General features: G+C 46.0%; 1 protein-coding gene across 24 annotated transcripts in view; it reads right to left on the reverse strand.

The window, feature by feature from the left end:
• CLASP1 (cytoplasmic linker associated protein 1) overlaps window positions 1–18,463 on the reverse strand; it is a 376,782-nt gene that overhangs the window by 328,017 nt on the left and 30,302 nt on the right. For all 24 annotated transcript variants that reach the window (XR_008791890.1, XM_056110448.1, XM_056110468.1 and 21 more), the window contains exon 2: window positions 13,295–13,775. Coding sequence is in view for 23 of the 24 variants with exons in the window: in XM_056110448.1 (XP_055966423.1) it covers window positions 13,295–13,489 (195 nt within the window). In the remaining variant the exon portion in view is untranslated. The remainder of the gene's footprint in view (window positions 1–13,294; window positions 13,776–18,463) is intronic.

Below are 18,463 nucleotides of genomic sequence, written 5' to 3' on the forward strand. Positions count from 1 at the left end.
GTGGCTGAAGGATGCTGCTCAGGAACATTACCCCAGAGGAGTCTCAGAACTAACTAACCTCTAATATGTATGGTAATATTTAAGAACAACGCACTTTCAACCCTACCATTTTTGACATACGCCAGGAGATCAAATATCTATTGACTGTCTTTGGCTTCACTCAAACAAAATCATCTTCCTCCCATTGCAATGCCCACCCAGTGCCCACACAGTACCCATGAGGCTAGCATCACTCCTTTCGAGTCCTTTTCTATTCTTGCTCATAGGTGTTCTCTTCCATTCTTCACTATGATCAGCCTATTACTCACACAAGGAGTGCAATTTCTCCCAACACTTTAACGTTCTCCAAAGTGTGGTTTGTATCACAGCGCAGTTAAATGCTCCCAAGTGATACTGATAGGTCCCAAACAGGACTGCTGTTTTGTTTCCCAAAAGGTTGGGAAAAAGGAAGCAAGGAAAGGTCGGGAAAGTAAGGTAATGGCAATATACCCGACAATCCATTTTAAGAGTCATTTCAGCACATCGAGACCTTAGTCAGTAAAAAACGCAGCCACTACCCCACAAAGTCATGCAGCCCATGTTCCCTCCACTCCAGCTCCTGAAATGACACCATTTCTGAACAACCAAACTGTTTATCCTCTGTGGCCCCTCTTTCAACCGCTGCTGGGTGGTTCTGGTGCCATTTTAATCCAATAAGATACCCAAAGCAAGCAGTGACTGTGAGGCACCAATCACAAGCCAACATGCCTGCACTGTGTGTCAGGCTCAGCCTGTGCATGGATGCAGCCAGTAACTGAGAGGAACACCCACCCCTTTGACAAATGAAGAACTGAGGCTTTGGGTTAAGGAATTTATCCAGCATCCAGTGAGAGATGAAAGAGCGGAAGGGGCATGGAATCTAACCCCAGAAGTCTGACCCCAAGCTCTGAACTTTTCCATCAGAAATGGTCAATTCAGGGGCTGGGAGCAGTACTGCAGTGGGTAAAGTATGTGCCTACGGCCACGGCCCCAGAAGCACAAGGACTTAAGGCAGAACCCAGCAGCTTGGAGCAGAAAAGTGAATGGACTATGCGTTAATCCAGGCCATCATGTCTGCTCTGAGGGGAAAGGATGTTGCCCCATTCGCCCTCTCTTCTCTGGAAAGAAGGATGGCGGCCGCACGGGAGCCTTGTGGACAGCAGGTATGAGCCGGGGATGGGGGCGCGACTAAAACCTCATGGGAAGGTGGGCGTTCTGGTCCGTCCTTCACGCCCTACCGAGGCCACCAGTTGCCCCCCGCAAGCGGCTCTCCAGCACGGCCACGGCCCCAGAAGCACAAGGACTTAATGCAGAACCCAACAGCTTGGAGCAGAAAAGTGAACGGACTATGCGTTAATCCAGGCCATCATGTCTGTCTGGAGGGGAAAGGGTGTTGCCCCAGTCGCCTCCTCCTCTCTGAAAAGAAAGATGGCGGCCGCATGGCAGCCTTGTGGACAGCAGGTATGAGTCGGGGGACTGGGGGCGACTAAAACCTCATGGGAAGGGGGGCGTTCCGGTCCGCCCTTCACGCCCTACCGAGGCCACCAGTTGCCCCCCCACGAGCGGCTCTCCAGCACGGCCACAACTCCAGAGCACAGAAACCAATCTCTTAATTATCTGACTCTCAGTAGAAATATTTCCAGGGTTAATAAGTAAAATAGCAGAAATCCAAAACCGCGCGGCCACGACATCATTTAATTCTTGAGCCCAGCTGTAGAAAGCGAATCACTTCACAATGCTTTTTCAGCATGTCTGATTGGGGGGGTGGGTTAACTCTAAATAATAGTGGTGCATCTTTTATTGAAACAATGAATTTAATCAAAGCAGATAGAGTGTCAACTAGAATTCATCTGCCTCGCATGCATTGGGAGGGGTGGGGGCTGGGGTTTTATTGGGGTTCTTCGTGGTAAAAAATAAGTATTGGTAAAGGGAAAGGTGTTTGATATTTGCATGACTGAGACCTAAACCTGAAAGCTTTGTAACTTTTCCCACAGTGATTCAATAAATAAATAAATTATTTTTTTAAAAAAAAGTATGTGCCTAACACATGGCAGACATACCGAACAGTTCCCCTGAGCCCCGCCAAGAGTGATCCCTGAGCAAGGCTAGTGTGCCCCCAACCCGACAAAGAAAAAGGAAGGAAGGAAGGGAGGGAGGGAGGGAGGGAGGGAGGGAGGGAGGGAGGGAGGGAGGGAAAGAAAAAGGAGGAAGGAAGGAAGGAAGGAAGGAAGGAAGGAAGGAAGGAAGGAAGGAAGGAAGGAAGGAAGGAGGGAGGGAGCGTTCAACAGAGCAGAAGCAGCTTTGAAGGATTAGGGTGAACTAAGATACACTGAAACTCAAAATTACAAAGGGTTTCTTCCTAAAAGTCTCTGCAGTATGGGAGCATTTGCAGGGAAAATAAAAATAGTTACAATATATAGGGGAGGCCACAGTTTGGGAAAATATGAAAGCTGCCCCAAAGTATGATTCTAGAACTCTTTTCAACAGAAACCAAGAGACATTAGGTCTCTTTTGTCAGTGTTCCCATTTCCAAATGTGCACCCCCTGTCCCAAACAGGGTATATCTAGTTTTAGAGATGACAAAATGACATAGATCAATTTCCCCAAAAGAAAACGAATCAAGAACTTTATCTATAAAAATAATTACTCTGCCAAAGAACGCGAGGTTTCTCTTCAAAACACAGAAATGATAGTGAGTTCTAGTTGCCTTCCTGTTCTGCCACGTTTAGCCTGTTCCTTCATCAAGGGTCGGTTCTGGGCAGGAAGCAAGCAAACACATATCCAACATGAACGAAGCTGGCTTGTACAGAAATCTAACATTTTTAGGGTCCTGTAATCTTTAAAACAATTATTTATTTCTAAGGTCTTGTATCTGTCTTCTTATTGCTGGCTCCATCTTTCTTTCCTTTTCCTTTCCCTTCCCTTTGTTACAGCGGTGAGGTCACAGCGCTGAGGATCACTGCTCCTCACACGAGCAAGTCAGGTCCCCCTTGACCAAAGAACCACAACCCCAGGCCCCAGGAAGACTTTTAACAAATACCACTGTATTGTCATAAATGCCCACCACGAATACTGGAAATAATGAAGGTGGGAAGGTGCAATGGTGGTGGGATGAGTGTTGGGATACTGAATGTCTGTGACAAAGGATCACGAACAACTTTGGAAAGCAACAAATAAAATAAAGAAAACAAACTAATAAATGCCCTGGTCTAGCAAGTAGAGCACTTAGTCAATACCTGGCACCTCTCAAGGTCCCTCGAGCTCTTTGAGGAGAGACCCCTGAGCAGAGAGCCAGGAGGAAGTCTTGAGCACTGCCAGGTGTGGCCAAAACAACAACAGCAACAAAAAGCCTTAAAATACCCCATCCAATTACACAAAAAGCTGAATATAAAACTTGAACATACCCCTGTCCTTTGGAAACTGTCTCTTACTTTGGCACATCCCAAAAAGCAGGTATTTTACTTGGAAGACTAGTACCAAAACGCTTAATTGCATTAAGAGAAAAGTCAGTCCCCACTTTTGAGCACTTCTCTGGGGTATGTGTGAGCAGCCCAGGGAGTCTGATGCTCCTCTTCCCAAGACATAAAGAATACAAGGCCCCAAACAGATGACCAGAGGGGAGGGGAGGGACTCGGGCAGCGAGTTAGCCCTTAGGCTATGCTTAGGGTAAAACTGAGCACAGTTTCACCTGGTCAGACAGCCATTTTCCCCCCCATGGAGAGCAAGAAGATTGGTTTGACTGATGTAAGTTAGTCAAGATCTGTCCCAGAGAAGGATAGATCTGGTCCTGTGAGACAAGATCTGAAAAGGGGGTTACAGGAGAGGGGCAAAGAGAGAACGACGCTGTGGCTGGAGCAGTAGCACAGCGGGCAGGGCATTTGTCTTGCACACAGCTGACCTGGGTTTGATTTCCAGCATCCCATATGGTCCCCCAAGCAACACCAGGAATAAAATAATTCCTGAGTGCAGAGCCAGGAGTAACCCCTGCGCATAGCTGGGTGTGACCCCAAAAGCAAGAGAGAGAGAGACAGAGAGAGAGAAACGACTCTAGTGTGAGAATGGGGACCTGGCCCTCACACAGGAGAGAGCTGGAAAATGACTTTCTGTTTTCCAGACACCCTCTTTCCGGAATTAGGCAGAAGTCCCTAATCCCCTTGATATCTACTTGCACATCCTTTCTTCCTCCATTTGGGGGCTTTAAGAGAAGGAGAGGGTCCCAAACTGGCTTTCATAAAAGTCGAGGTGACAGCTAAACACAAAAGGATAGACAACACTAGTTCAAATCCCCACGACATTACCCCAAAAAGATACATAGGATGGGCATTTCACGGGGCAGGCACACGATATGGGCACATCTAAAACATTTCAGCAGCGTCCAACTTTCTTTTTGGAGAGGGGGAACCACAGATGACTGTGCTCAGTAATCACTCCTGGCAGATTCAGAAGACCATATGGGATAGCACTGTAGCACTGTCATGTTGTTCATCAATTTGCTCGAGCGGGCCCAGTAATGTCTCCATCGTGAGACTTGTTGATAGTGTGTGTGGCATATTGAATACATCACACATAGCTTGCCAGGCTTTGCCGTGCGGGCGAGATACTCTTGGTAGCTTGCGGGGCCCTCCAAGAGGAGCAGAGGAATCGAACCCGGCTCAGCCGGGCTGGCTGCGCGCAAGGCAAATGCCCTACCGCTGTGCCGTCGCTCCAGCCCACCCTATGGGGTGCTGGGAATCAAATCTAGGTCTGTCCCATGCAAGGCAAACACCCTACCTGTTATACTATCTCTCTGGCCCCACATCCAACTTTGGGGCCAATGTGGACACAGAACCTAAAGAGAAGTCTGTGCATACAAGGACAAAATGTGTGGGGTCAGGAACATAGCTCAGGAGCAAAACACTTGTCGTTCATGTGTGTGGTCCTGAGTTTGATCCCTCCAAGATGGTAGAGGAAAAACGGGGAGAGAGAGAAGAGAGACAGCGGGGAGAGACACCATGGCCTTTGGTGGAAAGCAAATCAACTCTGGGAGCTGTTACATTACGTTTATAATACTGAGATTACTTCAGTGAGTATTCTTTATTGGTGGGAAATTACACATAGTATTTATTTATTTGTTTATTTTGCTTTTTGGGTCACACCCAGCAATGCACAGCTGAGTTACTCCTGGCTCATGCACTCCTGGCAGTGCGCGGGGAGACCATATGAGATGCTGGGAATCGAACCCGTGCCAGCCGCGTGCAAGGCAAACACCCTACCCTCCGTGCTATTGCTCCAGCTCCACACCGTAAGATGCAACGGAGTATTGTGTCTACAACTTTATCCTCAGTGCACTAACCACAGAGAGAGAATAGTAACGTATGTGTAAAGTGCTACAATGCGATCTAGGTATATAAAAATTTTTTACATTATCAAAAAAAAATCCTGTAGGTTTGAATATTTTCCAAAATAAGAAGCTAGGAAGTATGTAAGATGGAAACTCTACTGAGACCAATCAAATAACTATCTCAATCAGAGCGATAGTACAGCAGGCAGGGCGCTTGCCTTGCACAATGCTGACCTGGGATCGATCCCTGGCACCCCATATGGTCTTAGCCCCTCCAAGACCGATCTCTGAGCACAGAACTAGGAGTGAGCCATGAGCACCACCAGAAGTGGTCCCCTAAACAAAACAAACAATGCTACAGAATTCATGGCTTATTCCTTACTCAGGTCCCCGTCTCCTACAGTAAGTATTAACTGTGAAGTATATCCTTCCACTCTTTTCATCACGCTATGATAAGCAAACAATAATATTGTTGCGACAGTAGGGGACTAGTATTGCTCTGGATGTGGCTCTAAAGTTAAGACTGTCCAGATTAAAATCCTGCCTCTCGTACTTTCTAGTTATGTGACCCTGGGCAAGTTTCTTCATTTCTCTGAGGCAGTTTTACCAGCTGTAAAATAGGAATAATCACAGGGCTTATCATAGAGCACCTACCTAATGATTAAATGAAGCAATGAATGCAAAACACTCAGCGGTCTCTGGTAACTGTGCTTAGTAAATGCAGCTGTTAGTAAACATTAGCTGTCATATACTCCTCAACCCCTTTAACTAAATCTCACACTTGCTGTTTTTCTTTCTTACCTTGATATTCAATTTAGTGATTCTTCAATTACATGTATCCTATTTAAATGTTTGCTTTCTGAAACAAAGGAAGTTTTAAAAGAACAACTGAAACCGTCCTAAAACAGGGTCCTTATTAGCTGGGCTGGCTTTGACTGGTGAATTGCTTTGCTTGTCTTGGATGCATGTTTGTTTGTTGTTTGTTTGTTGAGGGAGGTAGGGGAGAGGGGAACACCTGGCCATACTCAGGGAAACACATGTGGTGTCAGGATTCAAACCAAGGTGGCAGCTACAGCTGCATGAGACAAGACCTTAACCTTTTTTTTAATTTCTTTTTTTTTTCTTTTTTGCTTTTTGGGCCACACCCGGCGATGCACAGGGACCATATAGGATGCTGGGAATCAGGTCCGCCGCGTGCAAGGCAAACGCCCTATTTGCTGTACTATTGCTCCAGCCCCACACCTTAACCTTTGTACTCTCTCCAGCCCCTTGATTGTGAGTCTTAAACTCACACAGAGAATCTTTGGTCAGCTACTGCCTTGCTCAGGAACTTTTAATAGTATTAGACAGCTCCAGTATTAGTGTCTTATTACCAAAGATCCAAGGCTTCCATGCCAGGGCTCATAGCCTAATGAGAACTCCAGGAAGCCAGGTGACCTCAATCCCACACAAAGTCACCTTTCAACAGGGCATGTCAGCAGTTGGCCCAATAACTAGGTAGTATCTTTCTTAACTTCCTTTCACTGACCATGAGCTATATGCTAAGAAGCGGTACAGGCACGTAGGCACTGAATCCAACTAGTAAACAAGAACCACCGGTCTCTGCTCACTGCAGCTTTTTTACTTATGACAGACCAGAGGAGACAAGTCTTTTTTTGTTGGTTTTCCTTTGTTTTATTTTTTCATTTGAGGACAGCGCAAAACCGGGTTTGGTGGCCAGAGATAGTATAGTGGGTGAAAGGTGCACAGATGACCTGAGTGTAATCCCTGTCACCCCCATACAGTCCCCAGAGCCCTGCTAGGAGTGATCCCTGAGCAGCGCCGGGTGTGCCCCCCACACCCAGGGGAGAAAAAAAAAAGCAGGGCTTAGGGAGGACCCTTCCTTCAGTGCTCTGAGGAATCATGGGATGCCAGGGCTCAAACCAGGGCTCTGGCACACACAAAGCATAAGCTCCGGTCCTCTGAGCTCCCCCCAGGCCCAACACCTGTCATTTTCAGTTAAGCCCAAGGAAGTTCTCCTGCAGCCAACAGACAACCCTGCGGGGTGAACATGGGAAAGGTACAGCTTCAGGAAGGATTCAGCGCTTGATGGCAGCATGGAGCAGAGAGCCAGAAAAAGAAACAGAAGTCACTTCATCTGAATCCAATAATCTTTTCTGGCTCTCCTCTCAAGGACACGGGTAGGCGGAGGTGCGAGAGGGAGAACAAGGACAGTGAGAGCCCAGAATGGGGAGATGGGCCGGGGAAGGGAGAAGACCTCCCTTCTCTGTCAACACCTTCCCCTGGCGCCCTTCAAGTGCACTTGATCCGGAGCAGGGGCTACACCGTGCTCTGGACAGACACATCAGGAGAAAAGAAATCTATGATCCACTGACAGCACCACCCAGGCGGGGAGGAAAAGGAAAGGAAGAAGGGCTGAAGCCTCTGAAACCCAATCCCTTTGAGTCTATCCTTTCGTTCTGCCTCTCAGCCAAGGCCTCTCCAACCAAGCAGACTCTAACAGGGGGGTGGGGGGGCTTTCTTCTCTACCCCCCAGCATTGGTAAGAGGCCTCTGTGGCAATTTAATAACTCCTAGCCTTCACTGAGCGCTTCTCTCTCCTACATCACGGCCCTGCTGCCCCAGTTAGACCTTCAAGACCATTAAGGGCAGAGACAAAGGAAGCGCTTCCTAGGGAATGTTCAAAGTTCAAACCAAGGCTTCCCGGCATGCACCTTGAGGACATAATGCACAGGAAGGAAGTCCTGGGCTTTGGACTTGGACAGCAGGGGCCTGCTTATGCCTATCTGGTTACAGGAGAAACCGCACCTGCTCTGACCTTTAGTACAGCGGGTGCAGGACACCTGGGGTCAAGTCATCTTTCATGACTAGCCCTATCACCCGCAACAAGTGGTTTGATTTATTCTGAGCATCAGAATCCTCGGCACCAATGGCAAGTGAGTTGTGAAAAATATCACGTTTCCAGAGTTTGCTAGGTTGTGGACGAGTGCAGCGAGGTCTTTGGGGTTACAGCACCTGCTCCCCAGTGGGCAAGCTTCGTGCCCATAGTGCAAGAAGCTAAGCTGATTGGCACTGTGCCATCAGAACTTCCCAGAATCACTGGACAAGCTGCACAGGGTGAGTCTCTCAGCTCCCTCGGCCTCCCAAAGTCCGGTACCCTCTTCTGTGTAAGGGCCTCACCTGGCAGTGCTCAGGAATATTCCTGGTTCTGTGCTCAAAGGTCACCTCTGTTGGCGCTAAGGGAACCATATGGGGTGCAGTGAATCAAACTGGGGTCAAGCATGTGCAAAACAAGTGCCTTAAGCCCTGTACAGTCTCTCTAGTCCAAAAATTTTAACCTTAGTTTCCTCCTACATGAGTCACAAATGGGTCCTATCACTAAGAAAATGTGTTTACACATAGTAAGTGCTCAAGAGTTTAGTGCAGAGGTTAGAAAATTATTGTCCAGGGGCCAACAGGGGCTCTCCAGCCATTTCTATAAAAATTCTACAACCTTTAGCAAAGTTTGGTGACTCTCTTATGAAACAAAAACACTAGCTAGAAACTCAAAGACCTATACTTATATCCCACTTTCCAAACCATCGGGATGCTGGGTAATCTCAGTTACATAGACATAACACTGGGCTACCAACAGCTACCTCTCAGGTGTTAAGAAGATTAAATGAGATAAGACCGATTAAATCCCTACCACAGGGCAAGCAATAAGTAGTAGCTATTAAATTGCAATTAATACCAATACAAATTTGTCTACCACATTGAAAAAGATGCAAAGGTAACGTAACTCAAGCTCCAGACAAATATATTTATTTTGTTTGTTGAGCCGCACTCAGGGAGGAGCTTTTCCCAGCCTGGCGTAAGGGGGTTGCTTCTGGCAGTGCTCTTGGAACCACACAGCGTCTGGAATCATATCCAGGGCTCTGGCATACGAAACATGTGCTACAGCCCTTTGAACCTACGTCCCACAAACATACTTCTAAATAAGACACTGAATTTACTGGGTAAAAGCTGATGCCTCACCCAATTATGGGCATTCATCTATATTCCCTGTTAAGAAAAGGAATACAGGCTGGAAAGAGCACAGGGTTTAAGGAATATCCATGCAGCTAATCCCTGGCACCACGTGGTCCCACAAGCATCACCAAGAACAAGCACAGGGCATGGCGCAGAGGAAGGAGTAGCTAGAGCTACAAGCACAATCGCCCCTCAAAAATAAGAAAAGAAGTAGCAGACATCAGGGAAATAGCAAAGTGTATATGCTTCGCATGCAGAAGCTCTGGATGTGATCCCTATACTGCACGACACCCCAAGTACCACCAGGCATGACCCCTGAGTACTGTGCCAGGAGCATCAGTATAAGGGAGAATCCCCCACCCACCCAAATCAGGAGGAACAGTACCTACACACTCCTGCTTAGGGAAACCAAATTATTTCACTTTTCTTCTCTTCAGTTTTAGACCTTAATTTTAGGAAAGTATTTTGTTTTGTTCGATTGCTTAGTTTGCTGGCTTTAGTACTGGGGTCACACGCAACAGTGTCTAGGGACATTTCCAGGCTTGGTGCTCAGGGGATTGGGGTGCCTAAGATGGAGCACAGGCCTGCTGCATGCAAAGCATGTGCTATATACACAGCCCACGGAGGTTCTCTCCCGCCCATCGAAGAAGTGTGTTTTGTTGTTGTTGTTGTTTTGTTTGGGCTAATATCCAGTGGGGCTCAGGCTTATTCCTGGTCCTGTGCTTAGCGATCCCTCATGGTGGGGCTCAGGGGACCATATGGAGCGCTCGAGATTGAACCCAGGTCAGCCACGGGCAAGACCAGAGCCCTACCTGCTGCACTATTCCTTTGGGCCAGAAAGACATCTTTCTAAAACGTCGAACTTCAAAGCTTGGTTGGATGTAAAATGAATCCCTTGAATGCATAATATATAAACATGTCAGGTAAAAATCTAAAATTCACCTCAGTCTCAGGCTCCGAATGAGGAATTGTGATCTATGATGGGGGAGGGGGAGGGAGGTTAGGGAACTCAGAAAAGTTAAGTTTCCAGATTCCATGATGCTGCCAGAAACATTTGCTGAGCTTAAGTCCAGACATCACTCACGTAAGCAGGATTTGTTGAGAACTTACTGTGTTCCAGCACAGACAAGAAGGAAGCACTTTGTCACCACTTAGCTTATAAACAAGGGGGCAGGAGGTGCTCAGTGCTGTGGAAGAGGAGAAAGAAGCACCAAAGAGGACTGCAAGGCAAACATCTGCACTCCAGATGGGCAAACAGATAAAGTTCAAGGCCAGAGGAAGTCAGGCAAACCGCCTTCTTGTCTTTCCATCACACCAAGTACTGTCTGGGAAATTTCTCCACAAAGGGTCATATCTTCGACTTGTTTTCCTCTGTGCCCCTGCAAACGCTAGTGAAGAGAAAATGTCCCAATCGGCAAATCGGGATTCCTCTGCACATTGTCACTACTTTCTTTTTTCTTTTTTTGTGGCCAGACTGCCTACCCACCAAATTCTGCGTATCTTATCACTGCATTCTCTGGACTGGACTATCACTTTCTCTATTTATTTTTAGTTAGTTTGGGGGCCATACCCAGCAATGCTCAGGGGTTACTCCTACCTCTGCACTCAGGAATTGTTCCTGGCAGTATTTGGGGGACCATATGGGATGCCGGGGATTAAATCCAGGTTGGCCACATGCAAGGCAAATTCCCGCCGTACTATCACTCCAGCCCCATCTCTAGTTATTTATTCATTTCCTCTACCCAAAGTGTAGGAGCAACTTAAAGAGAGAAAACAAGGCTGAATAAAGAGTGCTCGTGTCTGGGGCTTCAGCTGAGCAGGGCATGGAATAGACACTCTCTGACTGACAGCGACCGTCTACACGGCCAACAGCATCAGCGGGGAAGCTGATGGAGGGGAGAGAGCAGGAAAACTCATTCTGACTCTAAGCGACTCATTCACCATTCACTGTCAACCCCCTCCATCTTACAGGAGTCTGCACCTGCTCTAGTACCCTCCTCCTTCACATGGCCACAGACTCAATTCAGGGAGGCCTGATTCATCAGACCAGGAAGTTAGGGATCTGGAGGGACAGTATAGCAGGGAGGGCGCTTGCTTTGCACGCAACGGGCCCTGATCTGATCCCCGGCTCCCCATACAGTCTCCCGATCCCCACCAGGAGTGATCCCTGAGCACCTATGGGTGTGTCCCAAAAAACTACAAATAAGTTATCTGACACTGTCTGACACTGTCCTCCCTTTGTTCATCGATTTGCTCGAGCGGGCCCAGTAACATCTCCATCTGAGACTTTGTTGTTACTGTGTTTGGCATAATATAAGTTAAAAAATCAAAAAAGACCAAGATGTTAGCATGAGGGCAGAACGTGACTATGTGATGGAATGGGATTGTACAATGTGGGCAAGTGGTGCCATTCTAGCCCACAGCATGTGAGTCCGCTGTGGAGCTTCTGAGAGAAGTTTCCCTCCCAGTCAATGACACAAGCAGACCCTCTCCTTCCTTGGACACTGCCTTTGCTACTTTGGCCTTCTTAGAATGAAGACAATTGCAGGGAATGGGGAGAGAAGGCAGCAGGAAAGATGCCTGTCTTCCACTGTTCAATCAACCGCACCACACATGATCCCCCAAGCATAACTGGGAGTGAGCCCTGAGCACCGCCAGGTGTGGCCCCAAAACCATAAATAAATGACCACAATTTCAGTTATTGGTTACTCTCAGTCAGCAGTACCCTAACATGCACACAGAGGCTGGCGGCACCGTGATATCAACAGAGACAAGGCAACTTCAAAGACCCCAAAAGTGTGACACTTTCCCTTTCCCAATATCCTCCGTCCCCACCCCCCATTCATCACCAATGCCAAACACAAATGGGCAGGTTTACTTGGGTGAATGAATAGAATTCAAGTGCAGTTTCACAGATAGGAAGGTTACATCTTGTTTTAGGTTATAAATGATATATCAGGACACTAGGCCACATCCTAACCAAGTATAAAGCCTGCTGATGCTCAGGAGAAGCCAAAGCTTCATGTATTTGGAAAACCGTCTGTATTAGATCAAACGAAGAAATCCTTTAAGAGCCAGTTTCCAACTGCAAACCAGTCTCAGCATACTAGCTCAAAGAAAAGCAATTAAAAAAAAACTGTGTTTCTGTAAGCACCTCTTACAATGTGTCCAGCCTCTATCAGCTGTCATACAAATGCCCCACTCTGCCTTCCAGCTCAGCTTTGCTCCCCATGGGCCCCTTTTGACATATACAGACTAAGGGGAGGGTGGGTGAGGAGAGAAAAGACACCACTTCAGCATTTCAAGTTAAGCACAACTTTTATTCATGAAATTTTTATTCATGAAATTTAACCCATCTTCACAACTCATTTGGGTCAAGTTCCCCCAATCTCCCAAAGCCTTATGACCAGATTTGAGCTTTAAAACCCAAAAGATGTCATCTAGTCCAGACCTTACATGCTGGTCACAAGAGTCCTGAACAATCTGTGTTTTTCTGGCCCGATACCTGGGGTCTCTAAAGAACAGTGCTCTGAAATGTGAAGGACTGTCCCTTTCATTGCCAGTTCCATTCCCGAAAGCAAAAGTCAGTGAAGACACTTGCTATTCTTCAAGGGTTACCACCAAGGTCTTATGACCCCTTTGCTTCAAGACACAATCATTTACTTTATAACCTCAAGGCCGGATGCTTGTAAACTTTCCAACATAAAAGCCTCTCTTTATCTGTTCACTTGTCCTTCTCTTGGGATTTTGTTCATCTCCAAGAAAAATCAAAGAAAGCTCAACTTGCCCTAGAATGGAAAAGTCCTAAAGCCACCGTCTGAGTGTCTCACTGGGAGCGAAGTCATGATGCTGACCGCTCACAAAGCATCTTTCCCCCCCTAAGGACCAACTGTGATCCCGGGCAGCCCCAGTCACTGCTAAGAGCACCTTCCAAAGCACAGCTTACCTTGTAATTGCTAGAGTTCACCCAAGAGGTAGCAAGTCCATCCACAAGTTTATCTAACATGGTCTGGTCATGCTCAAGGTCAGCAGACTTCTGTTTGTCTGAGAAATAGTCTATAAGTTCCTGGCCGACCTGCAGCCGCTTCCCCACATCCTTCTGCAACACCTGTGCCAGGCAGGACTCCATGCGAGGTTCCATGGTGAAATTCAAATCCAGAGCCAGCCGAGAGCTAGAGGGCAGTCGGGGTGACACCCTCCCAGTCAGCAAACCCGGGAGGTTGCCTCTTTGTTTGCTGAAGGTTACTAAGAGTCTGTGTTTCAAAGATGCAATCCGGGGAATGGCAACAATGCACCATGTGTGTCTGAAGAGCAGCTGGTAGGATATTAAAAGTCCAATTTAAATAACTAGTAGGAGATAAAGGAGCGCGTGGCAGGGTGATGTTCTACTAGTGGGTCTGAAATACTTCATAATTCAGCAGTCCATTCTGGAAAAAAAAGAGGGAGAGAGAGAAGTGGACGACAAATCAGCACAGAAAACATAATATCCAAATGTTATAAAACACCAAATCAGTGACAGAGTGGGACACACTGCAGAATCATTTACAATCACAAGCAGAGGGAGAAGCATGAATACTTGGCAACCATACCAGAATAACATAATTATTATTTTTATCAGGAAGAACATCAGAGCCCAAAGTAAAGAGTCAATGAGCTACACAGTTGGTGGGTTGATGTTTTTCACAACTTTCCAGCTTGTAAATGTACCAGTCAGAAAAACCGTCTTCTGCTTTAGTTTGCATATTTATTTGTAGCTTTCATTTTGCTTCCCGAAACCCAGACTCCCCTCTGAATCACTGTAGGCAGTGAGCTTATGCATTCTCAGGTTTCTAAAAAGTAAAAATATAACACACACACACACAAGTAACACTATTGACTCAAGTGGCTTGGCTGGTTATACTAACTGAAGTCAAAGGCATCGCCCACATTAGATTTCTTGTTCAGCAGATGAGCAACTGAGTGAGTTGGAGCCCCTGTCTCCCCATTCCCTCAACAAAGAGTTGGAAAGAGAAAAGCAGACGGGTTCCCATTCTGATCTGTTACTGACACAGTATTCTCGACTGACATCACACCATTTGGGCTTCCTAAAATAAAGAGATCTCAAAACCACACTAGGGGAAATTATTTTCATCAAACAAATTGAACATGCTGACCCAGCTAACCTTTAACTTGCCAAAGCAATTTGCACACATTTCTTTCTTTCTTCAATTTCTTGTACTGGATTAAATGGAAATAGTCATCTCTGCAACAATAAGTCACAACTCTCAAGAGATCCAGCAGGTAACTCTGCATTTATAAACTACAAAAATGTAAATTATTTTGGAGGGAATCGTATTTAGTCTAAGCACAGAAATTTTTCCTTTTTTTTTTAACGTGATCCCACCCTTATTTTCAGCCTAAAAAAGAAGCATACTCTATCAAGTTCTAGAATCTGAGATGTCTCATACCAACAGGAACCATTTAATGAGGAAACACTCCTTCAAAGCCCTGATATCTTCTTTAGCAGGGCAGAGAACTGGGGGCTGGACAGTCTTCAAAAAGACTATCTCACATGACTATCTACAAAATACACAAACACCAGCTATTCACGGTTCATTCCCATTTTCAGTCCAAGCATAAGGATCTCCAGGGGGATTGCTCAATGGGTTGAGCATGTGCAAAGCATGCAGGAGGCCCAGGTTCGATCCCCAGCATTGCATAGCTCCCTGAGCACTGCCAAGAGCAATACCAAGCACAGGGACTGGAGTAGCCCCAAGCACCCACAAGGATGGCCTTTGCGCAAAATAAAACTGGAGAGAATAAACATGATTATCTCCAGCGCCTGAGCAGAATTGCACGTTGGATTAAATAACATTCCAATGATACAGGAAGGGGGTGGGGATTGTGGGGGGCGGGAATCATTCTTTCTGGGTCCAATATTAGTGCAAGAGGCAGACCAAACAAGCTACGTTAAAAAATGGTGATCAATTCTTCACAGCTCGTCCCCACCATGGCAGTGCCCCCCGTCTGCTCCCATAGGACTCTCTAACTTGCTCTGAGCAGTGAGGAACAAGCAACTGCAAAGCCAGCACTGGTGCTCATCCTCCAAGAACAGTGCTCAGGGACTGCCTTGCTGTAAGTCTGTTCCCCAGAGGCAGGGAGGGGGGAGAAGCCAAGTGAGGGAAAACCCGTACATTCCCACCAACAATAGCAGCTACAAGACCTGGGAGTGATGCCACCTGAGACCATTCAACCATGCCAGTCGTGACCTGACAACAGTGACATGGCCAAGTCTAATGAGACCAGAAGAAGCCCAGCCAAACAACTGAGTTCTGAGAACAGCTTTCATTGTTGCTTCAAAGTCCCCAAATGTACGATATTTTGTTATACATCAAATGGACACACTCCTTCCCCTAAATAGCTCTCATTCCCAATGAAAAGAATCTTCCTTATCAATAATGTCAATAATGATGATACTGCCATTTTAAATACCTACGTGAGGTAGCTGGCTCTGTGCTAGATGACTTAGATACAACAACTCTCCAACCAGCTCTCTTTAATTGGCATCAGCCCCCGTCTTCCACAAAGCAAAAGTAAAATAGGAAGATGAAAACGTAAAATAGGCTGCTTATAATCCAACTCTACAATTGAAGAAACAGGTAAAGGAAGGGTATGCGATTTCCCAAGTTTGCAAGGCCAATAAACTTCCTTTTCCCACCTTCCAGTCCTTGGTAGTAGAAGTCCCTGGCCCAGTTCTGTTCTTGGGGAAAGAAGGTCAGTGTTCATGCTTATCAGGAACAACAGGGCAAAGGGCAAAGTCACCACTCCTATGGGAGCACTGGGAATGACCTCACTCAGTCAGCTCTGATATGGTTGGTTTTTTTGTTTTTTGGGTTTTTTTGCTTTTTGGATCACACCCAGCGATGATGCACAGGGGTTATTCCTGGCTCATGCACTCAGGAATTACCCCTGGCGGTGCTCAGGAGACCATATGGGATGCTGGGAATTGAACCCAGGTCGGCTGCGTGCACGGCAAATATGTGCTATTGCTCCAGCCCCTGATATGGTTTTCAGAATACACCAACTGAAACTGTGTCACATTTCTAACAAATAAGTATGCTCTTATGAAAGCAATTATGCATAAAGGTTTATTAACCTCAAACCGGGTCATAAAATCCACAGGGAAAAAAAAAGACACTGGAAGTCCCTAGGCATTAAGCAGACCAGGTCTTTTTTTTTTTTTTTAATCTTTCTTCGTAATAAAAAGTAAGAAAAAAAAGTTACTGGGAATTTTGACTATTTCCCACCTCTACTATCATAGGTGTTCAAGGACTGTCAATTCCAAAGTTCAAATCCACAAAGCACAGAAGTGCAGCAGTCAACCCATTTCCTGACCTAACAGCAAATGCTGTCACTACTTCCTGTATATTCTTTGGAGCTATTTTTGACTCCCCAGGCCAAAAAAAAAAAAAAAAGATAGATAGTTTTTTCCATTTGTCCCATGAAGATATTTCAGCAATTACAATTCAATCATAAAATGATAAAAGCAGGGGCTAAAGAGGTAGGACAGTGGGTAGGGCACTTGCCTTGCCTGTGGCTGACCGGGGTTTGATCCCTAACACCCTACACATATTGGTCCCCAGAGCTTGTCAGGAGTGATCTCTAAGTGAGAGCTAGGAGAAAGCCTTGAACACTGCTAGGTAAGTGCAGTCCAAAAACTTTTTAAAATAAAATTTTTATTAAAAAATAAATAAAAGCAGGGCCTAAGGGATGGTATAGGAGTTAAGTGCTTGCGCTGCATGCGGCTGATCCTGGTTTGATCCCCAGCGCTACATAAACACTGCTCAGAGCGACACCTGGGCCGAGAGCGAGGAACAAGCCCTCAGCACCACTGGGTAAGGCCAAAAAAAAAAAAAAAAGATGAAAACAAATTTTAAAATACAGGCAAAATATCATAAAGCATTAAATTACATGAAAATGTTAGGGTCAGGGAACTCACTCAACAGGTAAGAGGCCAAACTTTGTATGCAGAATCTCTGGATTTGACCCCCAGCACCATTCTATCTTCCAAGCCATCGCCAAGAACAACCACCAACTACTGAACTGGAAGTAGCAGCACCTGAGCACCTCTAGGTGTAGCCCAGAACACAAAATAAAAATGAAAGATAACACTAGAAGCCAGAGAAATCACTCTGACGAGAGAAATGATGCTCATTATCATTAGTTTGTAAGTGAAATGCAAATCAAAACCAAAATGAGATTATCACCTCTAACTTCTTAGAATGGCAGTTACTAAAAAGATATGGGTCTTGGAGAGATAATACGGTTGGAAGGATGCTTCTGTTGCATGTGGCTGACCCGGGTTAGACCTCTGGCATTCTGTATGATCTTCCTAGCCCCAACAGAGAAGGCTGTAGTAGACACATTCAACGGTGAAAACAGAGTTCTCTGGCCCCACATGGTCTCCTGCACAGAAAACTTTAAAAATAAACAAAATGTAGGACTTGAAGAGGAGGGAAACTCTCTCTGTCCACCCACATCCTGCCCAGGCTCTCTACCAAAGACGACTACACAAAGAAAATTGCAGTCGGAAGTTAATCTGGAGTCTGCTTGGAAATCATAAATAATGCCACAATGAACATAGAGCTGCACATAACTTCAACTCAGTGTTTTCATTTCCTTTGGATAAATACCCAGAAGTGGAGTTGCTAGGCCATCTCATTCTGTTTTCAAATCTGTGTGAACCTCATGCTGTTTTCCATGGTGGCTGTATCAGTGTACAGTACCCAACAGTACATAAAGATTCCCTCTGCTCCACCTCCTTGCCATCATTTGTTGGTGGTTGGTGGTAGCAGTTTTTTTTTTAATATATAGATTTTTTTTTAATTGAATCACCGTGAGATACAGTTACAACGTTTTTATGATTGAGTTTCAGTCATACAGTGATTGAAAACCCATCCCTCCACCAGTGTATATTTCCCACCATCAATATCCCCAGTATCCCTCCCGCCACTCCCATCCAACCCCACCCCCACCCTCTATGGCAGAAAATTTCCTTCTTTCTCTCTCTCCACTTTGGGCATTACAGTTTGCAATACAGATACTGAGAGGCCATCATGTTTGATCCTTTATCTAC

The sequence above is a fragment of the Sorex fumeus genome, unplaced genomic scaffold, assembly GCF_029834395.1.
Source record: "Sorex fumeus unplaced genomic scaffold, SorFum_2.1 ptg000009l, whole genome shotgun sequence".
Classification (NCBI taxonomy): domain Eukaryota; kingdom Metazoa; phylum Chordata; class Mammalia; order Eulipotyphla; family Soricidae; genus Sorex; species Sorex fumeus.